We start from the raw sequence: 26,990 nt of genomic DNA on the forward strand, positions 1-26,990 counted from the left end.
ATAAAAATAAAAAACCCCCCCAAAAAAAAACAAAAAAAACAAAACAAACAAACAAAACAAAATAAAACAAACAAAAACAACAACAAACAATAAAACAAACAAACAAAAAACAAAAAAAAAACAACAAAAAAAAAACACGACAACCCCCCCCCCCCCCAAAACAAAAACAAACAACAACTCCAATTCCATTTCCATTTGAGTTAGTAATGAGAGGTTTATTATGCCAATAATAATAATGAACCAATGAACAACAACCTATAATTTAAGTATACGTTCTATGAGGGCTTCCTTCTACTTCTATTGTGAATTCAACTACGGTCCCCTGGAGTATAGAACACACCTGTAGTATATCATGGTATCTTTGATGTGACACTGGCAGTTGTTGTGTACCACGTTTTTCATCTGGACACTGAATGTCTTCCCTGGTCGGTGACACTGGCCATCAACATCACGACACACTGAAATTGAAACAAATAAACAGATAAATAAAATTTCGTTGTTTACAATAGATTACGATTGGGGGTCGGGGTGGGGAGGGAATGGTCCATTGGAAGATCACTCGCTTCATGCGCAAAGGAACCAAGATCAATCCCGGGTACACTCGAGATTTTCTCTGAGACCTAAAAACTAATCACCAACATAGCTGTCTTATAAGGCTGCCTCTATTCTCACCCCCCCCCCCCCGGCCGATTGGATTACCGAAAAAAAAAACGTCGCCGGCTTTTTGCGATTTGGATTTGATTGATTTTTTTTAAAATTATGCAACTTGTGACAAGAAACTTAACAAATTACTGCATTACAACCTTTGGATTAAACATACAACAATTGTGGACTACTATTATGAAGACTAGCATCGGGGGGTGAGAATAGTCACTTCGGTCTAATAAACAATAACAAAGAAGTGGGTGACGTCGATTTCGTTCCGTCTATAGCCTGTCACTTCCTCAAAAAGATACCACAATATAAGGCGATGACCACCAAAAGTAAGTGAACAGCGAGTTGTGTTCAATAGTACAACCAATGGGATCGAGGCGACCAAAAGAGATAGGCAGAGCCACCGCGCATGACCCACTTTCTCTGCTGGGCTTAGTTCTGCGCACAGACGACCGCTCGAACCAACTCTCTCTCTCTCGTGTCTATTAGTTGTTCGCCCATCTCTCTCTCTCTCTCCCTCTCTCTTTCTCTCTCTCTCTCTCTCTCTCTCTCTCTCTCTCTCTCTCTCTCTCTCTCTCTCTCTCTATATATATATATATATATATATATATATATATATATATCGTTTAGTAATTGTTCGTTTCTCTCTCTCTCTCTCTCTCTCTCTCTCTCTCTCTCTCTCTCTCTCTCTCTTCGCAGTCTTTTATAGTTCATCTCCCCCTCTATCTTTCATTTAGTTATGCCGGACCAAAAAAGAAATCAAATGGAAAGAAGAGAGGAGGGGGGGGGGGGGGGGGGGGGGGGGGGGGGAGGGAGGAAGCGGAGAAAGTAAGGAGGCAAGTGATATTTCAATATTTTCACTTCATAACGGTAATACAGTCATTGCCGATTAATTTGATGATGAAAAAATGAATGATGCAACTTTGATTAATACCGTGATTAAATGAATGGTTAGAATTTTGGAGGGGGGTATCTGATGATGATGATGATGATGATGATGATGATGATGATGATGATGATGGTGATGATGGTGATGAGGTGAAGGGGATGGAGGTTGATGAAAAGGAGGAGATGAGAAGGAGAATTGTATTGATGGTGTTAAATATGGTAACTTACAATTTCTAGCAAGATGATGTTGATGTTGATTGAGAGGTGAGCTTTTTTTTTAAGAATTAAGATAAATAGACAGAGACGCCAATTTTAAATTTGGCTCACAGGAGTTTCAGACACCACTCGTAGGAATTTCAATGCCGAAAGAGGAATTTCCGCACACAAGAAAAAGGAATTGGAATGGTATTTGGCATTGTGTTTACATATTGTATAGTTCTAAATAGATAACTGATTAGAATTATACTATGATACATAAACACATTGCCAAATACAATCCCAAAGTTTCCTTATTTCAAATGAAGTAAAGCACCAAAATCAAATGGTAGAGATTGTAGTACTGGTGGTAGTGAGGATGATGTGGTGTTGGTGGTTGTAGAAATAGTGGTAGTGATGATGAGGATGTGATAGTGGTTGTTGTTGTGGTAGTAGTGGTAGTAATGATGATGTGGTGGTGGTGGTGGTTGTAGTAGCAGTGGTAGTGATGATGATGTGGTGGTGGTGGTAGTGATGAAGATGAGGTGGTGGTTGTAGTAGTGGTGGTAGTGATGATGTGGTAGTGATGATGATGTGGTAGCTGTTGTAGTAGTATTAGTGGTAGTGATGATGATGTGGTGGTTGTAGTAGTAGTGGTAGTGATGATGTGGTGGTAGTGGTTGTAGTAGTAGTTGTAATGATGATGTGGTGGTGGTGCTTGTAGTAGTAGTGGTAATGATGTGGTGGTGGTGGTTGTAGTAGAAGTGGTAGTGATGATGTGGTGGTGGTGGTTGTAGTAGTAGTGGTAGTGATGATGATGTGCTAGTGGTGGTTGTAATAGTAGTGGTAGTTGCAGTGATGATGATGTAGTGGTGGTGGTTGTTGTAGTAGTAGTGGTAGTGATGATGTGGTATTGGTGGTAGTTGTAGCAGTAGTGGTAGTGATGATGATGTGGTGGTGGTGATTGTAGTAGTAGTGGTAGTGATGATGATGTGGCGGTGGTGGGGTAGTAGTAGTGGTAGTGATGATGTGGTGGTAGTGGTTGTAGAAGTAGTGTTAGTAATGATGTGGTGGTAGTGGTTGTAGTAGTAGTTGTAATGATGATGAGGTGGTGGTGCTTGTAGTAGTAGTGGTAATGATGATGTGGTGGTGATGGTTGTAGTAGTAGTGGTAATGATGTGGTGGTGGTGGTTGTAGTAGTAGTGGTAGTGATGATGTGGTGGTGGTGGTTGTAGTAGTAGTGGTAGTGATGATGATGTGCTAGTGGTGGTTGTAATAGTAGTGGTAGTTGCAGTGATGATGATGTAGTGGTGGTGGTAGTTGTAGTAGTAGTGTTAGTGATGATGATGTGGTGGTGGTGATTGTAGTAGTAGTGGTAGTGATGATGATGTGGCGGTGGTGGGGTAGTAGTAGTGGTAGTGATGATGTGGTGGTAGTGGTTGTAGTAGTAGTGTTAGTAATGATGTGGTGGTAGTGGTTGTAGTAGTAGTTGTAATGATGATGTGGTGGTGGTGCTTGTAGTAGTAGTGGTAATGATGATGTGGTGGTGATGGTTGTAGTAGTAGTGGTAATGATGTGGTGGTGGTGGTTGTAGTGGTAGTGATGATGATGTGCTAGTGGTGGTTGTAATAGTAGTGGTAGTTGCAGTGATGATGATGTAGTGGTGGTGGTTGTTGTAGTAGTAGTTGTAGTGATGATGTGGTGTTGGTGGTAGTTGTAGTAGTAGTGGTAGTGATGATGATGTGGTGGTGGTGATTGTAGTAGTAGTGGTAGTGATGATGATGTGGCGGTGGTGGGGTAGTAGTAGTGGTAGTGATAATGTGGTGTCGTGGTTGTAGTAGTAGAGGTAGTGATGATGATGTGGTGGTGGTGGTTGTAGTAGTGATGATGATGTGGTGGTGGTGGTTGTAATAGTGATGGTAGTTGTGGTAGTGGTAGTGATGATGATGTGGTGGTGGTTGTAGTAGTAGTGGTAGTGATGATGATGATGTGGTGGTGGTTGCAGTAGTAGTGGTAGTGATGATGGTTATAATTCTAGTGGCAGTGATGATGATGTGGTGGTTGGAAGGGGGGGGGGGGTGTCCTTGGAAGAATTTGACCTCACCGGAATTTGACGGCAGTTGCCCGGAACCCGGAATTTTTTGCTCCAGACCAGAGTTTTTTCAGGTGAAACCGGAGTTTTGGCATCACTGAATAGACTATCAATGACAATTTCATTTTGATGTGTACAAGTACAAGATCATCCGGTTTTGTTTTGACTCAAGGCAACAGTTCAAGGTTTCGCTCGACGGCAGATGATGGCTTAGATGACACTATAGTTTTTAAATTACCTTTAAATTATTTTTCAATTGCTAAATTAGATTTTAAAAGATACACACAACAAACATCATGGTGGGATTGGCAATCACAATGAATATATATCCATGAACAGAAATAATAACAAACGACGCGATAAATTCATTGTATCAACAGGTAATCCAGCGTAACTGTGGTGTGTAATGTGTACACACAAACTTTGTTGACAATCAAATAGGTCGCGGGGTTTTAAATTTTAAGCCCAGCAGAGAACTCGCGCAATTCGGTTGGACAGGCCCGATACTATTTTTAGAAGGCCCTGAATGGGATCATTTGTTTCCTTGAGCACTGATAAGGACAGCTAACTTTTCACTTTCTTTTGGTGATGGTCGCATTGCATTATGACTATAAATTAACGAAATCTGCTCTCCACATCTCAAGGTGGTCTAAAAGGGACACAATATCGAATATGACGTCAAGAGCATTCTGGTCATATGTAGGTGAGTTTATACAAATAGAGGGGAAATAGACCCACGATCTAATAGGATTCAATAGTCTGATGTCATGTCCGTCCAGCAACGAGCAGCTTGGTTCTAAACAAAGAAAATCTATAATTTTTATTCTTCATGCTGGCCAGAATTTCTTGACATGTCATGTGATCAGACTGTATAAAAGTCAAAACATGATCAGATTTATTTATAATGTTTTTTCCTTTGGATACTCTTTTATGCTCGTCAGAGAAGTATTTCATAACGGCGTCCGTCATTGTTCCGATAGTTTAGAACCAGTTACTAAGTTTCTGTGCGTCATTACGAGGGAAATGACGTCACGACTGTTGCACCGTAGCCATCGTTATGTTATTGCCTGATACTGAAATCTAAAAGGACTGGCAGTTTGACGTCATTATTTGTTTTTTGCACCGCTTAGTGAGTTGTCGTTAGTAGAGCTCATGGAAACAAGTTATTCCATTGGTTGAACTATTGAATACAACTCACGATTTGTTTTCTTTTGTGGCCAAAGACTGGCATTTTGACGTCATTTTTTGGTCAGTATCAGGCCATAACTTTATGAAGGCCACGGTTGAACCCTATTAAGAGACGACAGAAAGAAAGAGCATTCCAGATGTAAAAAGGTGACTTTGTCCAAATAGAGGGGAAATCGACCCTCGAATCTAATTCCGGAAAACACAATAACACAAAGACGTCTAGAAGACGAAGGACCCAGACCACATAATCCTTTGGCCAATTGAGCAAAGGGACCCAAAATGAAAATCGACTCGGCTGACCCGGAAATGAATCGGACAAAGGTTGACATTTTTTTCGACTCACCCAGTGAGCAAGTCTTATGAACAAATCCACAAAGATTGACGCTCTTCGGACCGGAAACAGGAGATACGCGAGAAGCAGGATTACGGTGATATGATATTGAAAGGGTTCGTATTGATGATAATAAAACAATGAGGATTCTTTGAAAACAAACCCTTTCTATACACAAACATCCAAACAAATCCACACACACGCACACACCCACACCCACGCACACACCATAAACTAATCACAACTTCCACCAGCCAAATTAATCATCCCAACTCGTAGCCCAGCACACAGCGGCATCTATTTTTCAACTCTATTATTTTGATGTTATTATAGATGCTGTGCGCTTGGCTAAGAAACTCACAACATTGCCATCCGAAATAAACCGGACCAACACACAAAACTATGTGTAACCCTGAATGTTTATCGTCTGGTTAATACTGTTTAGTGAGAATTACTCATAAACATGAATGGCAAAAACAAAAACAAAACAACAATAACAAAGACCAGAGTGACCCCAACCTCAGATCACTTAGCGAGGTGAGTAGTTTTCAGCCAGCACTCCTTGTCCGTTCATATTGCGTTACAAAACCACGTGACTTTATTTGAAAGTTTACCGTGTTAGAATACGTCTTTTTAAATATGTCTGGACTGAATGAAGATGAAAAAAAAATCAGATAATCGACATTTTTAATACAAGATCAGCAATTTCAACTGTCTCAAGAAATCTCTATGTAAGCAGACACATACACACAGAATGAAACAAGACATGACTTCACGAAACTGGCAATGCAAAAGAACAGCAAAGATCAGGTAAGCCAAGACTAAAAACCCTTCGAGATGGTGTATGATTTTATTTTAGGAGCACATAATTTGGTTAACAAAACGTTTTCAAACTGGCCAAATTATGAGAACACGTGAATTGAATGCTGTTGTTAGAACGTTTCGATTTATTGTCGTTTTTAAATGTGTTATAGTTTGAAGTTGTTTTAGCATAGATAGAAGAGGTTGACATCACTCAGGTCGTTGTTATTGTTTTTTTTTTGCCATCCATTTCTATGAGTAGTTCTCACTAAACTGCATTCACCTAACGTTCAAGCTAATACATAGTTTTGTGTCCGTTGTGTTTCCAGGTGGCAATGTTGTGAGTTTCTTATCCAAGCACACAGCATTTTATAGATAGTTCGAAGATGACGTCACTCAGGTCTTTGGTACTGTTTTTTGCCATCCGCGTTTATGAGTAATGCTCACTGAACTGTATTAACCCGACTATAAACGTTCATGGATACACACAGTTTTGTGTGTTGGTCCGTTATACTTCCGGATGGCAATGTTATGAGCTTCTTAGCCAAGCGCATACTATCTATAGAGATCGAAGCTGACGTCACTCAGCTCTTTATTATTTTCAGACAGTCTGTCAGTGAAAAGTTCAAACTTAATTCTTTCACAATCAAACTCCTGTACTTTAAAGGTTACACGCGGTTTTGTGTGTTGGTATATTCACTCTGGCTGACGGACCTTGTAAATATTTTACCTAAATGTATATCATCAATTGTGTCGGTATGAAGTATTTTCATGTTCGGTGGCTCTGTGAGTTTGTTCACTGCTGTGTGTTATTTATTTACTTATTTTAACTTTGTGGCACTACAGTGAGTACGTATAGATAGAACAAAGTTGGCGTCACTCAGGTCATTGTCATTATTTTTTTTGCCATCCATGTTTAAGATTAATTCTGACTAAACTGTATTAACCAGACGATAAACGTTCAAAATTACACATATAGATAGTATGCACTTGGCTAAGAAGCTCATAACATTGCCATCCGGAAGTATAACGGACCAACATACAAAACTCTGTGTAACCATGGACTTTTATAGTACGAATAATACAGTTAAGTGAGAATTACTAATAAACGTGGATGGCAAAAAACAATAACAAAGACACGAGTGACGTCATGTTCATTCTCTCTATAGTTTTGTGTGTTGGTCCGTTATATTTCCGGATGGCAATGTTGCTGTGTGGTCTAGTGGTATGACACTCCCCTCTGGATAGGAAGGTCCTGGGTTACAAGAGTCTTGCTCGGAACGGCGCATAGTTGAGTCTTGGCAAACGATCTATAGATAGTTCGAAGATGACGTCACTCAGGTCTTTGTTATTGTTTTTTGCCATCCGCGTTTATGAGTAATGCTCACTGAAATATATTAATCTGACAATAAGCGTTCATGGATACACACAGTTTTGTGTGTTGGTCCGTTATACTTCCGGATGGCAATGTTATGAGCTTCTTAGCCAAGCGCATACTATCTATAGATAGTATGAAGATGACGTCCCTCAGGTCTTTGTTATTGCTTTTTGCTATCCGCGTTTATGAGTAATTCTCACTTAACTGTTTTAACCAGACTATAAACGGTTAAGGTTACACAAAATTTTTGTGTGTTGGTCCGTTATACTTCCGGATGGCAATGTTGTGAGCTTCTCAGCCAAGCGCATACTATCTATACGGAAATTCTCTCACCGTACTCAGATAAAAAAAATGAGTACCTGACCGTTAAAAAAAAATATAAAAAATGGAGCTTTTATATAGCGCAATATCCACTAAATGTGCTCAAATCGCTTTACAAGGGGTCCCTGGTCAAAAGCAACATTTAACATTTAGGACGGGACATGAGAGTGTTGTCTCTGTCGGAAAAAAAATATTGTAATATCGTCTAACAGGCGTCATGTCTCGTGCTACATGTGAAGTGTTGCTTTTGGCTAGAGACCCTTTGTATTTCACATTGAGAACGTTTAGTGGATATTGCGCTAAATAACTTTTAAAAAATTCGATTAAAGGGATTTTGGTGGAAGTCATGATCCAACTGGCGGTCTGAAAACAAGAACATGTCAAATGACGTCAAAGCTTCACTTCATTCTATAAGTATAAAATCGAAGTTGGCGTCACTCAGATCTTTTTTTTTGTTTTAAATATTTTTTATTGGCTTTATTGGGGGCGAAGTGGCCGAGTGGTTAAGGCATTGCACTGTGACCCGGAAGGACCCGGGTTCGAGCCCCGCTTCAGGCATTTTCGTTTTTTTTCCTTATTAACCCCCAATTTGCTCACTTGGACAACATGGGTGATTCCTGTTGACATCAGACATCTTGTTTGATGAGTTATCTATAATATTCTTTCTTGGAATGCCCTGGCGACGATATCTTATGATATCGTGGCGGAAAAGGCATAATTTTTTTATTGGTTTTATACCGACGGTCCTGTGATTAGTTCTCACCAAATCGTCTCTAATCGATGAAAAATTATTAAGATTACACATCGTTTAGTGCGTTAGGTAATATTTATCTGGCGGGCAAAACTTGCGAGTATTTTACTTAAACGCGTGTTATCAATGCGGTGACACTTTTTTCGACTCCCCCAGTGAGCAAGTCTGATGAACAATAAATTAACAGAGATTGACGCTCTTCAAACTGGAAAAAATGGAGATACGCGAGAAGCAGGATTAAGATGATGTGATATTGAAAAGGTTTGTATTGATGATAATAAAACAATGAGGATTCTTTTGAAAATCTGTGGCTGGCTGAGAAAACCTGGAAAAATGCGCAAATTTCATGAATTGAGTTGTGTATGCAGTGGTGTAGACCACATCTTTCTGATCATTTACCACTTTAAATTTTCTCTCTATGTCTATTAGAAACCAAGTTATGATTTTTTTCTGAATAAAATTTGTTTCTATGGGAAACACTTATATCTTCGATTTTGGCTTAGATCTCAAATCGAGGCTTGCCGCATATTTCCGGGTTTTCTCAGCCAGCCTCACATCTGTTAAATGACGTCATGAGATGGAGATTTTTACTTCAACTTTCCCCCTATCGTGGATTAATAGACATATAAGATGTGAAAACCTTTTGATAATGATTCTCTCTCTCACTCTCTCTCTCTCTCTATCTCTCTCTCTCTCTCTCTCTCTCTCTCTCTCTCTCTCTCTTCAAGTACCAAGACTGTGCCAGACATCGGTGATCATGGTACGCCATTCATCTCTCTGATCAGATAACCTAAAAAAAAAACTAATATTACTCTTCTCTTGCTTTGTCACCCAGCTGTTCAAACTATTCAAATAGTCTACCTTAATCTTTTTACCTTCTATCTTTCCTGTGAGAGCAAGATGTTCAATACATTTATGTCGATTTAGGTGCCCTAAAAAGTGCATTTGTCTTTTTCTTATTGTTCGAATTAATAACCTTTTAGTTTCAGCTTGCTCTAATACTTCTTCATTAGCTTTCTTCTCTGCCCACGGGATTCTTAATATATAACATCCCTCTCAACGTTTGTAATTTTACACCGTGCCAAACAAGTTTGAATGAGACAGTGAAAATGTTATATTATAGGGACGCGAAACTCTGTAGGGTTTTAATAGCAGAAGATGCGTATCTGTGTCAAGTCGTGACAAGTCGGTAAACATCCTTGTACTGTATTACAATGGGAGCGATCTATATTCATGTTTTCGTCCCACCGAGTCTTCAATCACGTGATTTGTTGCTGTCCAACGATTGGACATTTCTGAACAAATGCAAACACGCTGCTTTGTTTATGAAAGTTGTAAACATACCCATGTGTCAAGCTGAACACAATGACCAATCGTAATGTTAGATCGTTTTAAAATCTGTGATCACTCTTCACCATGTAGGTTAATTTGAGCATATTTTGCAATGTGACCAATGACCTCGAGCACATGTAAAGTTAATATAGATCATGCCCATTGAACATGGATACGGATTTTTGCAGCTTTCTATATATTCAGATATGATTTATCCTCAATATTCTCTCAGACTATAAACTTTTTGAGTATTTGCACGATTGATATAGCGGGAAGAAATGGTGTGTGTGTTTTATTTAAACACTATCCACCAACAACAAACAAATGCAATGTTTACCGATTTGACATTGAATACCCACATACAGAATGAGCCCCTAAGTTTCACGTCTCCATATTTTCATTTTAGCCTCCGGTCGCACTCTGGAAAAACACGTATTAAAAAATGTAGCCAGAAAACATGTGCTACAAATATCGATCGATTTAAATGACCCTCATCTTGGCAAAAATTCTCAAACCTGGGACAAATAACAATAGAGAGTCAAAAGTGAATTGTCGTTTTTTTGTAGTGCTCAAATGAACAAATTGAGCTTGTGAGCTTTTATATAGCGCAATATCCACTAAACGTTCCCACAGCGATTTACAAGGGGTCCCTGGCCAACAGCAACACTTAACATGTAGGACGAGACATGACGCCTGTTAAGCGATATAACAATTTGCTCGGACAGAGACAACGCTGTTAACGGTCAGGTACTCATTTTACACCTGAGTACGGTGAGAGAATGTCAGTTATGAGCCTTTTCCAATGCGCTGAGCGAGGCTCAAACCCAGGACCTTCGATCCGAAAGCGAGTGTCATACCACAGGGCCACATCGTCGCATATCCTATCCTAAAGGTTGCAATAAATTGTTACTTAAAAGGACTTCATGGTTGAGACTTACTTGCTCGTTGAATGATAGGCTGGTAGTAGTTGTATCCTTTCTTGGACGTCTTCCGACACTTGTAGGACACACACCTCTCTGTCCATACAGAACCTACGTCATGGCACTGGCCCGAGGAATCCTCACATCCTGAAGAAATTAACCAGTAGATTTTTGACCAATCAAAACATGGAATTTTTGACACACATTCACACGTGATCGGACAAACATAGTTGGTTGTTTATACAAACAGTAAAGGGAATGAATTCGACTTATCTCTGACCATTGTTATTGTTTTTACACCGCCAAATTGGTGACTAAATAGTTATCACACGATTTTCTGGATCATATTTTAAACGTTTAAGTTTACACATAATTTTCTGTGTTAGTTTTATAGATAGAATAAAGTTGACGTCATTCGGGTCTTTGTTTTTATTTTTGTTTTGCCATCCGCGTTTATGAGTAATTTTCACTAAACTGTATTAACCAGACTATAAACGTTCATGGTTACACACATTTTGTGTGTTGGTCTGTTATACTTCCGGATGGCAATGTTGTGAATTTCTTAGCCAAGCGCATACTACCTTACTATTGATTAAGCGGTGGGGCAGTTGATATTTTACTAATACACAAATCACATAGTTAATCCTGTGTAGTTTGCTATGTTTACCAATCACTGTCATTGTTTACATTATGACGACTGTCCGAGAGGCGTGGTTATCTAAATGTCAATTGAACGTAGCATTAACCATCTCCTAACCAACTGTAGGAAAATCGTCACATTCGTTACGATTCAAACAGTATTTTTCTTATACATATTTAGTTTTATAAATCACAAACTATAAAGAACAATCTTCATAATATTCACAAGAACTTAGTATAGTTTTGTAAAGCTTGTTTTCTTCAACAAGACGAAGTGTTGTGTGTACTTATTACTTTTAAATGTGAGTTTAAAAATTCAATTTGTGCATTGGGTCGATATTCATCCTCACCAAAGGGTAGCAAGCAATTGCTATTGTCCGTTTCACGCTATAGAAACCATGATAAACTCCGAGTCCATGGGCCTCGTGGCTCTGAAGAACTTTTTATTTCATGAGCTTAATAGAAAAAATACTTGTCCTTTTTTGTCCCATAGAACAAAACCCTTAGTCATTCTAAGGTGTATAATAGATTCATGTGACAAACTGCTGGCTACCCTTTACATAGGATGCTAGTCTATCGCAAAGTACTTTCCTCCAGATCTAACAGATTCAGCTACTGCTAGATGGACAGGCTGGCTGGCAGGGGTGATTGGGGGGGGGGGGGGGGGTGAGGAAAAAGAAATCTCGACTTCACCCGGGATCGATCTCGTTCCCCTTGCTTGTGAAGCGAGTGCTCTACCAACTGAATAATTGGAACTCCCCTTTCACACTTTGAAATAGGGATTAAACTGCTTTTAAAGCAGACAGGTCTGTTTACATTCATATCTACGTAGTCAATAGATAGTATGGAGTTGACGTCACTCAGGTCCTTGTTATTGCTTTTTGCCATCCGAGTTTATGAGTAATTCTCACTAAACTGTATCAATCAGACTATATACGTTCATGGTTCCACATAGTTTTGTGTGTTTGTCAGTTATACTTCCGGATGGCAATGTTGTGAGCTTCTCAGCCAAGCGCATACTATCTGCTATACACGGAGTTTTACCTTCTGAATGAATGAAAGAGGTTCCAAAGAAACAGCGTGATGATAGGCATGTGGATGTCTTGAAGATATGGCCGTGCATGATGTATCGTCCATTGTGTGCACAGTGATAACCTGTGGATGATGATGATGATAGTAGTCGTAGTAGTAGTATTAATAGTAGTAGTAGTAGTGGTGGTGGTGGTGGTAGTAGTAGTAGTAGTAGTAGTAGTAGTAGTAGTAGTAGTAGTAGTAGTAGTGGCAGTAGTAGTGTAGTAGTAGTAGTAGTAGTAGTATGTAGTAGTAGTAGTAGTAGTAGTATGTAGTATAGTAGTAGTAGTAGTATAGTAGTAGTAGTAGTAGTAGTAGTAGTAGTAGTAGTAGTAGTGTAGTAGTAGTAGTATTGTAGTAGTAGTTAGTCGTAGTAGTAGTAGTAGTAGTAGTAGTAGTAGTAGCAGCAGTAGTAGTAGTAGTAGTAGTAGTCGTAGTAGTAGTAGTAGTAGTAGTAGTAGTAGTAGTAGTAGTAGTAGTAGCAGCAGCAGCAGCAGCACAGCAGTAGCAGTAGCAACAGCAGCAGCAGTAGTAGTAATAGTAGTAATAGTTGTAGAAGAATTAGCTTCAATGTCGTCGTCATTGGCCAGTAGTACAAACCCCTTCCCAGATAAAGATCAACAACAAATTATGATAAACAAAACAGAAAACAAAACGAGGCAGACCAAAACAACATACCCAAACAGAATCTTACCTGTTCCAAAATGGCCGTAGAGGAGCTCTGATAGACGTTTTTGAGGGACATGATCTATCCGTCCATCCGACATTTTGTAACGATCAAATGCATCAATCATCAACACGAAATGGACGAGAAAGCACAAGGCTGTATGAACTCCCCAAGATGTCTTCGCATTGTTGCTGGGTTGCTGCATAGCTGGGAGGCTGGGAACTTGAATAGCTATTATTGACGTGTACTGAATTCACCTCGATATTTTAGCTTTGGCACGCAAACGTAACTGGCCAAACCGGAACTCGTTCCTTTCAGATTCAGATTAAAGTTTTCTTCGATGGAATTTTAATCTCTCATATTAATGTCTTTCGTCACGAAGATATACTCTGATGTTTTGTCCGTTATTTAATGGGCTATAATCTAATTTTTTAATTATTTTTTTTTTTTGTGTTTATAAAGATTCTATGATAAGAGTATTTTACTTCCTGCTTGATGTGTAAATCCTGTGGAGAAAATATAATAATATTATCAAAATATATATGACTCGTACATTATTTTCCATGAAGAATTAAAATATCTAATTTTTAAAAATATCACTGAGAACGTAATTGATGACGAGTTCGAATTAAAACCGTCTTTAGTAATTAATGCCTGACAGCCAATACAATCAGCTCCCCAAATTCTGGGCTTTACTCACTTTTTTTAAACCCATGTAATCGAAATAAAAACACGGTGTTGTCAAATGTGTAGCAATGCTTTTCCTATAAATACTCTGTCGTACTCTGGAAAAACACATATTTAAAAATTTGGCCGGAAAACTCGTCCTTTAAGTATCGATCGATTTAAATGACTCTCATCTTGGCAAAAACTCTTAAACCCGGGACTTCGCCGAAGTCGGGTTTGAGAGTTTTTGCAAAAATGAGAGTCATTTAAATCGATCGATATTTGAAGGACGAGTTTTCTGGCCAAATTTTTAAATATGTGGTTTTCCCGAGTACGGCAGTGCTGTGTCAAAATAGTTGTGAGGCTGACCGATTTGGTTGTTTGGCATCTTCTAAGGGTGGCTTAGGTTCAGTTCATGCCTAATCGCCTAACAAGCGAGCATTTATCATGATGCTTTGATTGACACAGTAACGCATATGATTACCTCTTGCATTGTACGGTCCCTATCGCATTTAAAAATAGAAAAGTAAAATAGTAAACTACGTATATGGTCATAATCTTGAGATCTCATTGTTTCGGATGCTCGGCATTTATTCAAGATAGCTCTGAATTTTTTTCTGAAAAAAATAAAAACTCCACATTTTTGACCGACCGTCTCAAAACGGTATAATGTCGGGATGAATTATATCCTAAGAAGTGAATGTAGTTTGAACATGATAAGAAGTATGAACTTAAGGCTTTTGCAATGTAATATTAATTTATTAAGTATGTCCTTCCGCCACGATATCGTCGCCTAGGCATTCCACGAAGGAATATAGATAATCCATCAAACAAGATGTCTGATGTCAACAGGAATCACCCATGTTGTCCAAGTGAGCAAATTAGGGCTTAATAATCTTGCCAAGGCAAGAAAAAAAAAAAGTGCCTGAAAGGGCTCGAAACCCCGGACCTCCGGTAACAGGCAATCCCTTAAACAAAACAGACCACTTAGACCATGAATGAGGTAGATTATATTTTACTCACATCTAACGCCTAGAAATTAACCCCAAGTGGCCGTGGCTGTGAATTCAATTTCCATTACAGACTCCCGACATAACATTGCTTGAGAGGGCGGGTCACATTAAAAAAAAATTGAAGAAAATTCCAGATCTGAGAGTTTTTGATGAGACGATGAGGCTAATTTGAATAAATCGATTGTTATCCGGACAACATTTTAGAAATATTTTTTATCTTTTGTCTTCAGATCACGGCAGTGCCATGCTATGGATCTGATCATAGTCACATCCAGATATGCCGAACAACCTAATCCGTCAGCCCCACAATTTATATGCATCGGCTCACGCCATGAGAGAAGTTCAACGTTGAGTTCAGCTCTTTGTTATTGACATTTTATCATTTGGCTGATTAGTTCTCACTTAATTCTCATTACGTATTGTGTGTTGGTTGGATTGATCTGGCAAGCAGAACTGGTGAGTATTTAACTTAAACGTATACCACCAATTTGATAAGACACAGTGATGGGTGGAATTACTCTACGAAACCACGTGTAATTTTTACAATCACCTGTGTTAAAATTGTGAATGAGTTTCATGATAGGAATGGTTCAAATATTCGCGATTCAACAAGTGTAGAAAAAATCATCACATCCTTTAAGATACAATAACCAGTTTATTTCATTCAGATTTATTTTATAAATCACTAAATTTGAGGAAAAATCTTTCTTATATTAATTTCGAGCTGTTTGTAAAGTTTATTTCGATCAACAAAACTGTAGCATGTAGGAACCTACTTATCTATTGCTTTTGAATCAATGTGACAAATTCATTTTCTTGGTGGGGTTCCTGACCTCCCATAGTGGACAGGGAGGCACTTACTGTGTCTTCTATCCACTTATATATATTTTCTAACTTGTTTTCTGTCTTTGTCTTGGGATGAAATTACTTGGTTTTGTCATTTCCCTGGGCGGTAAACAGTCAAATATGTAGTTATAGTTATGGGAGATGACATTTTTTATCGTTGTAGGACTACATGACACCTGTTAGGCGATATTACATTTTTTGAGACAACGCTGTTAAAGGCCAGGTTCTCAATAACACCTGAGTACAGTTAGAGAATGTGAGTCAAAGAGCTTTTTTCAAGTACTTAACTCTGCGCCGCTCAGTCCCAAACCAATATCAACACTTATCATTACGCCATTGAAAGGCCATTACAATCTTTCGACACAGACAACGTTGTTATCGAGAGTACTCATTTTACACCTGAGTACGATGAGAGATTGTGAGTAAAGTGTCATTTTTTTCAAGGACTCAACCATGTACCGCTCAGAGCGGGTCTCGAACCCTGGACCGAAGGCAGCAGCTTCTAATGGTTCTCACACTACTATGTTATGACGATCGACCCAGTCAGCAAATTCCGTACCGCATTCGTGCACCGTCGCAAACCCACCCGGAAGCTTCGTCACAACACACCGTTCAACTAGATTCTCTGCGGTTTCGGGTTCGTTACCACAACGGGTACATGTTGGACAGGTGGAAAGTCCCCACTGATGCAGTGAGCGTGCCTTTAAGCAGGTTCTCGAACGAAGCCGGTTTGCTTGGCGGGAAGGCGAGTGTCATTCCACAAGACCACATAGCCACACAAACACGTATCGGAAATCGAATATTGAATTAGAATTAGATCAATCAGAAACATGATATGGAATTTTAGGTTTTCGCACATTATTTAATCATCTCAATATAACACACAGATAGATTTGATATAAGGCTAATGTCGCATTGATTGATCATAAATGCATTTCTCAGTTCCAGCCCCACAAAATCTCACTCGTCTCTCTCTCTCTCTCTCTCTCTCTCTCTCTCTCTCTCTCTCTCTCTATATATATATATATATATATATATATATATATATATATATAAAATAATGATCATCCTCCTCCTCCTCCTCCTCCTCCTCCTCCTCCTCCTCCTCCTCCAACTCATCATCATCATCATCATCATCATCATCATCATCATCATTATCATCACCATCATCACCATCATTAAATACCACATACGTAAGTGCATCTCCACCAAGAAAATAAAGCGTATGTCTATGTTGATTTTGTCATCTGATAATAATCTAGAAATAAAAGACCGGGAAAAAGAAAATTTTGAAAAAATCGGAAATGTAAAAATAGATGGCCTGTCTCACCAGAGATGGAAAACAAAGGGTACCAGTTTGAAACAGGAAGCCTCATCGCCCTGCTGTCAAAAGGCCGGATACATGAGAACTAGAATGCTATACACTTTGACTACACGCTTCTCCTCCTCCTCCTCCTCCTCCTTCTTCTTCTTCTTCTTTTTCTTCTTCTTCTTCTTCTTCTTCTTCTTCTTCTTCTTCTTCTTCTTCTCCTCCTCCTCCTCCTCCTCCTCCTCCTCCTCCTCCTCCTCCTCCTCCTCCTCCTCCTTATTCTTTCTTCTTCTTCTTCTTCTTCTTCCTCTTCTTCTTCTTCTTCTTCTTCTTCTTCTTCTTCTTCTTCTTCTTCTTCTTCTTCTTCTTCTTCTTCATCATCATTAATCGCCTAGAGCTGTTTTGTCAACGGGATTGGGCGTATACAAATAAACTTTATTATTAAAATAAAATAAACTTTATTATTATCATCATCGTCTTCATCATCATCACTGCCGATAACAACGTTTTCTCCGTCGAATGAAATGTAACATAACCTCACATTCGTTATATTAAATATTGACGTTGTTTTGGGACCAATTGTAAAGCTCTTAAGTTGATATTGCCTTCTATATAAGCTCATGCTTTATTCCTCATATCCCCACTGGAGGACGGGTCTTTGTCTAGCGTCCAACCAATCAAACCTTTGTACTTTCCACCATCAATTACAGACCCAGTAACCCAATCTCTTCCAACAGGAGTTTTTTTTAAAAAAGCATTTTAAAAGCACGTAATAATTGCACGTTGGAAAACAATCTTTCATCACTCCTCTCTAAATGACATCATCAATGCTTCGTTCAAGTGGGATAATAGGATTCAAAAGTCTGATGTCACGTCCGCCCAGCAACGAGCAGCCTGGTTCTAAACAAAGAAAATCGGTACTTTTTATTCGTCATGCTGGCTCGAACTTTTTCACGTGTCATGTGATCAGAATGTATAATATAAATGTCAAAACATGATCAGATTTATAATGTTTTCTTTTCTCCTCTGGATACACATTTATGCTCGTCGGAGAAGAATTTCATAAGGGCATCCGCCATTTTCCCGATAATTTAGAACCAGTTTCTAAGTTACTTTGCGTCATTACGAGGGAAGTGACGTCATGGCTGTTGAAGCCTATTTTCAATGGTATTGTCCAACCATGATCAAGTCTGTAAACATTATTACCGCTCTCTATAGTGAAACCCGTTCTGGTGGACAATATGGCTGATTTCAGTGGGAACCGGATGTTTGTTAGATGAACTTTCTTCTTCCTCTCATCATCCTCCCTTCACCTCCCGTTTCTCCTCTCTCCACCCAGTTTTTCCCCCCTTCTTTTTCCTCTTTTTTTTTCCACTGCTTTCTCCTCCTCCTCCTCCTCCTCCTCCTTCTTCTTCTTCTTCTTCTTCCTCTTCTTTTCCTCCTCCTCCTCCTCCTCCTCCTCCTCCTCCTCCTCCTCCTCCTCCTCCTCCTCCTCCTCCTCCTCCTCTTCTTCTTCTTCTTCTTCTTCTTCTTCTTCTTCTTCTTCTTTTTCGTGGTCGTTATAGTAGCTTCTTACTTCTGGGACAGCGTGACTCAGCTGTACGGTCTTTGCTTCATACCCGAGAGGTACCGAGTTCGAATACCCGCTAAGTTGTGTGGCCTTGAGCATGTCACCCCGCCCTAGCTCAGTTTGCGGCGCTGCACCGCAGCTGACGCCTGTGTTATTCCAGTCTTCCTTTGGAATAGGCCCAAGAGACGAATTTTCCCTTTGGGATTAATAAAGGGGATTTTACTTTATTTTTATTTATTAAATAGACCCAAACTACAGTTCACATTTATGAATTTCAACACACACACACATACACACACACACACACACACACACACGCCCCCTCCCCCCACACACATTTGAAATACAACCTGTGCCCGTTTCATTATTTGTTATTTTTTTCCACGATTTTTGTAAATTTTGCATTATTGCCCATGATTTTTTTTTTTTAATTACACCTGCTACTATGTTCACGTAGATCAATAATATTCTTATTTACATCAGTGATAAAGAAACCATGATCTACTTTTGGGTATCAGACTTATGATTTTGTGTACAATCAAATCTACGCCATGGAGCCCAAGTAAATAAGAAAAGGAAAAAAGTTGGTATTATAGGGATTAACAAGATATGAAGTGAGTAGAAAAGTGCCAGAAGACAATAGAGAATAAAAATTTTTTTCGCGGCGGTGGTGGGGTTTGAACCTGCGACCTTATTGGTACGACAACTCCGCCTGGCAGGTGAGAGCGTGGCTCTACCGTGTGAGCTATCCACGAACACGAAAATATTCGTTTCAAACCCAAAGTCATTTCTAGATCCCTCTCTCACCCACTTCTTGAGATCGCCGATTCGTTCACCACCATCGCGAAGTAATTTTGACCAGCAGCCACGCTCTCACCTGCCAGGCGGAGTTGTCGTACCAATAAGGTCGCAGGTTCAAACCCCACCACCGCCGCGAAAACAATTTTTATTCTCTATTGTCTTCTGGCACTTTTCTACTCATCATCATATCTTGTCGCGCCAGTGAGTTAGCCAGTCCCGGGCAGTCTGGTTGCATTCCCTCAGGTCAGCATTGGTGCAGTGAGGTCCCAGCAAGCATTCGGACAGGATGTGGTCCATGGTCTGTCTGGGGTGACCGCATGGCCATTCAGTGCCCGGTGAGATTTTCCATTTAAAGAGGTTGGTGGCGGTGTTTCCCACCTTTGCTCTAGCTCTGTTCAGCGCCACCCATTCTTTTCTCTTGAGGTCTGTGCCTGCTGGGAGCTTTTCTGTTGGGGGCTGGAGGGCATCGTTTGCTGTCTTGTCCCATTCTACCCATTTGTCCAGGAGGAAGAATGCTGAGTTGTCTGGGTGAAGGCTCTCTACTGTGAGGAAGCTTTTTCTTGATTTGAGCCTGCTTTTGGGGCAATTGTGGTCATGAAGGGGGTGTCTCTGGTCCATTTCCTGTTTGTATTTTTGTATTTGGGCATGAGCTTCCCTCCGGATGTGTAGTGGGGCTATTCCTGCTGCACGGTAGACCAGTGGTAATGGTGTTGCTCTCAGCTGGCCCGTTATGATCCGGCAGGCGTTGTTGAGCTCGGGGTCTAGCTTGGAGGCATGGCATGATCGGGCCCATACAGCTGAGCAGTACTCCGCAGTTGAGTAGCTGAGGGCCAATGCTGTGGTCCTTAGAGTTTTAGGGTCAGTTCCCCAGTTCATGTTTGCCAGCTTTCCAAGGAGGGCATTACGCGTGGACACTTTTGCCTTGGTCTTCCTCACGTGTTCTCGAAGGACAGAGTCCGATCAAGCGTCACTCCGAGGTACACTGGGTGGTAGTTGTACTCTAATGTCTGGCCATTCCACTTGATGTTAAGTTTTTTGTGGGCTTGGTGGTTGTTGAGGTGAAATGCACACACTTGTGTTTCCCTGGGTTGGCGTTCAGCGAGTTTTTAGTGTAGTACTTTGTAAGGGTGTCTAGGGCATTTGTCAGTCTGCTCTCGATTGGTTGGAAGGACACATCCTGTGTTGCGAGGCATAGGTCATCAGCATATATGAATCGGCGGATATTTGGGAACTCAGGCTGATCATTTGTATATATGTTGAAAAGTGTTGGGTATCTTGTTGTTACCAACATAAGTGCCTGCTCCACTCACTTTTCTGAATTAAAAATTCACCCCATACACCGGAGCATACTCAATGTCTCAATCGTTTCTATGTTATATGTTTGTGATGAGAATATTGGCTATTAAGCTTTACTGCTGGTCAAAATTACTTCGCGATGGTGGTGAACGAATCGGCGATCTCAAGAAGTGGGTGAGAGAGGGATCTAGAAATGACTTTGGGTTTGAAACGAATATTTTCGTGTTTGTGGATAGCTCACACGGTAGAGCCACGCTCTCACCTGCCAGGCGGAGTTGTCGTACCAATAAGGTCGCAGGTTCAAACCCCACCACCGCCGCGAAAATTTTTTTTATTCTCTATTGTCTTCTGGCACTTTTCTACTCACTTCATATCTTGTTGTTACCAACATAAGTGCCTGCTCCACTCACTTTTCTGAATTAAAAATTCACCCCATACACCGGAGCATACTCAATGTCTCAATCGTTTCTATGTTATATGTTTGTGATGAGAATATTGGCTATTAAGCTTAACTGCTGGTCAAAATTACTTCGCGATGGTGGTGAACGAATCGGCGATCTCAAGAAGTGGGTGAGAGAGGGATCTAGAAATGACTTTGAGTTTGAAACGAATATTTTCGTGTTCGTGGATAGCTCACACGGTAGAGCCACGCTCTCACCTGCCAGGCGGAGTTGTCGTACCAATAAGGTCGCAGGTTCAAACCCCACCACCGCCGCGAAAAAATTTTTTATTCTCTATTGTCTTCTGGCCCTTTTCTACTCACTTCATATCTTGTTGTTACCAACATAAGTGCCTGCTCCACTCACTTTTCTGTATTATAGGGAATGAGATTAGTGGAAAAGTAGCGTCCCTTGATTGGACGTCACCCATAGTCTGTTACGTCACCGGCGGAAACGTTATTAGAGAGAGAGAGAGAACGTCATGTTGGTTGTGCGCATGCGGAGAGGCGAGAGACGCATGCGCACAACCAACATGACGCTCTCTCTCTAATAACTTTTCCGCCGGTGACGTCACAGACTATGGGTGACGTCCAATCAAGGGACGCTACTCTTCCGCTAGTCTCATTCCCTATATCAGCTTTATTTGGATCAGTTAGTCTGGTTAACTCTCTCCTTATCAGCCATTTTCAGGATTTTCCCCAAAACTTCACACCCAACGAACACAAAATTAGATTTTTTTTAATCATTCAAACATAATAGCAGTAAGGTCTAGCGATAAATAATTTCTGTAGCAAAACATGCTCTACAACCCACTGTTCATTTTCTTAAAATTTTATGATGTACAAGAGAAATTTGAAAAAGAAAAATGTTGGTTGTATCGTAACGAATGTGACGATTTTCCTTTTGCTGGTATGGAGAGAGTTAAGCCTTCAAATCAGGAATAATAAAATAAATAAATAAATAAAATTTCCTTTATTCATCCCATTTGGGAAATTTGTCTTTAGGGCCTATTCCAAGGGAAGACTAGAATAACTCCGGCTTCAGCCGCAATGCAACGCCGCAAATTGAGCTAGGGCGAGGTGACTTGCTCAAGGCCACACAACGCAGCGGCTGGTGATCGAACTCGAACTCGGTTCCTTCCTGGTACGAAGCAAAGACCGAACCGCCGAGCCACGCTGCCCCATAACTTTACAAACGTATTCGACCAACCTGAGCTCTGAAGCCTCGGCCTAGTGCTATGACGAAAACATTGGACATCCTTTTGTTAACCCAGAAAAGCCTATTATTATTATTAACATTATTATCATCATTATTATTAATAGTATCATTATTATTATTATTATTATTATTATTATTATTATTATTATTATTATTATTATTATTTATTATATATATATCATCAACCATCCATATATTATTATTATATTATTATTATTATTATTATTAATTAATTTATTATTATTAAATATTATATTATATTATTATTATTATTATTATTATTATTATTATTATTATTATTATTATTATTATTATTATTATTATTATTATTATTATTATTATTATTATTATTATTATTATAAATGTCAAAATACAGGCAACAGTACATGCCCTTACAGAGAGAACATCAACATAGCATTGCGCATATGTCTCTCTTATCAACTCAGGAAATATATCGTTTGGTGAATGAGATTTCACTATATAAATGTTATGATATACATACTTTTATAAAATAAAAAATATAACAAATAAAGTTATTTTGATGAAAAGTTCACAGTGATGCACCAATTTAGTCGTTTCTCAGCGATTTTTTAGTCTGAGTTACCGAACCTTGAAGTCAGTGATTTCACGGCGGGCGGGTAACCTTAATCTTGGGTGCATTTCTCATTATTTTACATTCTTTGCAACACATCACTGTGAACATTTCATAAAAATAACTTTTATTGGTTGTATTTTTATTTTATAAAAGTATGTATTTTATAACATTTTGAAAAGTGATTTCTCAAATATAATTTGTGATATCTCATTAACCAAACGATAGATTTCCTCAGTTTGTAAGAGAGACGCATGCGCAATGCTATGTTGACGTTCTCTGTGTAAGGGCATCTGGCAACAGTAACATGCCCTATGATTACAACAACAATTTCAAATCAATAATCATCCTACAACAACCATCATTGTACTCTGACATGCAATTCTTCTTCTTCTTCCTCTTCAAGCTGGAATTTCCTCGTGGAATACTCAACAGCTCAGCATTCACAATAATTGTTTTACCAACTATCGTGGTCAGGCTTTTGTCACCAAAATGTGGCATATAGTCTCAAAACGATATAATGTGCGTCTATGTCATGGTCTTGTGGTATGACACTCGCTTTCGGATCGGAAGGTCCTGGGTTCGAGCCTCGCTCGGCGCAAAGTTGAGTCCTTGGCATAGACTCTTTACTCACATTCTCTCACAGTACTCAGGTGTAAAATGAGTACTGGCCGTCATTAGCGTTTTATCAAATGCTCAACTGTCGTGGTCAGGTTTTTGTCACCAAAATGTGACACACAGTCTCAAAATAGTATTATGTTGGGATGAACTAGATAGATGAACAAAAGAGATTGGAGCTTTTATATAGCACAATATCCACTAAACGTGCTCAAAGAGCTTTACACGGGGTCCCTCCCTGACCAACAGCAACAGGAAACATATGGACCGAGACATGACGCCTGTAAGGCGATATTACAAATTTTTTTTCCCGATGGAGGTAACGCTGTACTCATTTTCCACCTGCGTACGGTGAGATAATGTGAGTAAAAAAGAGTCTGTTCCGAGGACTCAACAATGCGCCGAGCGAGTCTCGAACCCAGGACTTTCCGATCCGAAAGCGAGTGTCAAACCGAGAAAAAATATTGTACACAAATGTGACATTTTAATTTTGATCCTTTAACTCTCTACTTTCCAGCCATTTTCAGGATTTCCCTCAAAACTTCACACCAAACTAACACAAAATATATTTTTTATCACTCAAACACAATAGCGGTAAAGTTCTTACCATACATAATTTCTTTAGCAAAACATGCTCTACAACACACTGTTCATTTTCTTTAGATTTTATGATGTACAAAAGAAACTAGAATAAGAAAAATGTTGGTTTTATCGTAACGAATGTGACGGTTTTCCTATTGTTGGTAAGGAGAGGGTTAAGAAACAACACCTACTCATCCACATCGGTATGACGTATATCGCACGTTTGACTAGACATTCAATTTTCGGCATCTGAACCACCCCGACACAACACCATTTATAGGCGATGGGTCACAATCGACCTGCACTTGTTTACAGGTCTGATAATCGAACGCATCTATGGGCTTGATTTAACGTGTGTGTGTGTTTTATTTCTTTAGGGCGAGGTCTGAAAGTTGCCAGATTGTTTTTATTAATATTGCTATCAATTTAGACCGAGGTGCACTTATTTGCAGTACTGATAACTCAAATTGTCATGGCCGAGTGTTGTAATGTTCATGTCGGTCACGACATTAATAAAACAATCTGACAACTTTCAGACCCCGCCAAACCCCCCCCCCCCCCCCCCAAAAAAAAAAAAAAAAAAAAAACAAAAAAACAAAAAACAAAAAAAAAAAACAAAAAAAAACAAAAAAAACAAAACAAAAAAAACAAAACAAAACAAAACAAAACAAAAAAAAAAAAAAAAAAAAGAAATAAAAAAAAAATTAAACCCTAACAAAAACAAAACAACATAAAACTAAACAAACAAAACAGAAAAATTAATACCGATGACACAAATGATTATTTGTTCAGTAGTACTAGTTAAACCAAAATATAGCAAAGTGAAAATACTAACGCAAAGATTAAAGTAGGATCTAGGGCCAAAATGATATCTTTATATAAAGGATTAAATGGCCATTTTCACCCGTTAATTGGCCATGGCGTACTCTGGCAAAAAATCAGGTATCAAAAAATTTGGCTAAAAAACTCGTCCTTCAAACATCGATCGATTATAAATGACCTTCATCTTGGCAAAACCTCTCAAAAATGAGATTCAAGGCAGACCTCGCAAGGTCCCAGGTTTGAGAGTTTTTGCCAAGATGAGGGTCTTTTAGTTCGATGGATATTTGAATGACAATTTTTTTCTGGCCAGATTTTTTAATTCGTGTCTTTCCAAAGTGCAACTGGTCAACTGGTTAAATAGAGATGTATCGGTAGATATCAAGATTAGATGAGTTCAAACTAAATACAAAGCTAAAACACAAAGCTAAAATACACAGCTAAAATACACAGCTGAGATATACAGCTAAAACACAAAGCTAAAAAAGTACACAGCTAAAACACACAGCTAAAATACAAAGCCGAAATACACAGCTATAATACAAAGGTAAAATCCAAAACTAAAATACACAGTTAAAATACATAAACAGCTAAAATACAAAGCTAAAATATAAAGCTAAAATACATTGCTAGAATACAAAGCTGAAATATGCAGCTAAAAGACAAAGATAAACTACTCAACAAAAAGTACAAATCTCAGATACACAGCTAAAATACAAAGCTAACATGTACAGCTAAAATACAAAGCTAACATGTACAGCTAAAATACAAAGGTAAAATACACAACTAAAACACAAAGCTAAAATAATCAGCTAAAAACAAACCAAGCAATCGGAATATATATTAAGTTTCAATATTATTTACTATTCTGATGTTGACCGTCTTTTTTTACTTGTTCTATCTTTGCACGTTTCCATTAATGGAACAACCTTCATGTTCATAATAATATAATAATATATATATAATATATATAATTATATATATATATATATATATATATAATATATAAATATATATAATTTCCTTTGCAAATTAATAGTAGGTATTCCGTAAATTGTACCACACTTTCCACACAAAAATTAACCCTTCTACCCCACTCCATCAAGAAAAATAAAACGAACAAAAAATAATAAGACCAAAACTTAAACTTTGAAACAAACAAAACAAAACATTAAAAAAAAAACAAAAACAAAACAAAAAAAAAAAATAAATAAAATCCATAACTAATACGAAAAATAATAAACCAATGATGATACACAAAACTAAATACATACATGATAAAACAAAGCAAAACAATAATAAACAATCAAGAAAAATAAATTTAAAAAACTCCAATAAAACAAAAAGAAACAAACAAAACTCAGATAAACAAAACAAACAAAAAAACTTGAGCTTTTATATAGTGCAATATCCACTTAACGTGCTCAAAGCGCTTTAAAAGGCAACAGCAACACGTAACATTTAGAACGGACATGACCCTGTTGGCGATATACACATTTTGTTTGAACAAAACTGTTAACGCAGTACTCGTTTTCACCTGAGTACGATGAGAAGATGTGAGTAAAGACCTTCTCCAAGGACTCAACTATGCGCCGAGCGCGAGGCTCGAACCCACGACCTTCCGATCCGAAAGCGAGTGTCATACCACTAGACCACATAGCCGCACAATTACAATCACCACCCTCATCATCATCATCATCATCATCATCATCATCATCATCCTCTACATCATCATCATCATCATCATCATCATCATCATCATCATCATCATCATCATCATCATCATCATCATCAACAACAACAACATCAACAACAACACCAACTTTACAGTCATGACCAACTTACCCAGAAGTATCCTAAGCATTTGTCCAGATCAAGAACCTCACAAAGATTGGCACCCACCTGCAAACACGATGGGACATTTTAATAGAGTTAATCCTTTCCGTCCACACCCACTCACTTTCTACTCTGTTCACAGCTACTCACTCACTC

The 26,990-nt window shown here is 38.9% G+C and overlaps 1 protein-coding gene across 1 annotated transcript; it reads right to left on the bottom strand.

The window, feature by feature from the left end:
* Positions 1-194: 194 nt before the first annotated feature.
* LOC144972435 (uncharacterized) lies at positions 195-26,990 on the bottom strand. Its single transcript, XM_078913605.1, has 5 exons — positions 26,844-26,990; positions 13,256-13,734; positions 12,535-12,645; positions 10,870-10,998; positions 195-458 (listed from the first exon to the last, which is right to left on the bottom strand). Exons 2-5 carry the CDS (start codon positions 13,431-13,433, stop codon positions 313-315), a joined length of 564 nt encoding a protein of 187 aa, XP_078769731.1. The 5' UTR covers positions 13,434-13,734; positions 26,844-26,990; the 3' UTR covers positions 195-312.

This window comes from Berghia stephanieae, chromosome 5 (genome assembly GCF_034508935.2).
Source record: "Berghia stephanieae isolate SIO BIC M18660-M18661 chromosome 5, UCSD_Bste_1.3, whole genome shotgun sequence".
Lineage (NCBI taxonomy): Eukaryota > Metazoa > Mollusca > Gastropoda > Nudibranchia > Aeolidiidae > Berghia > Berghia stephanieae.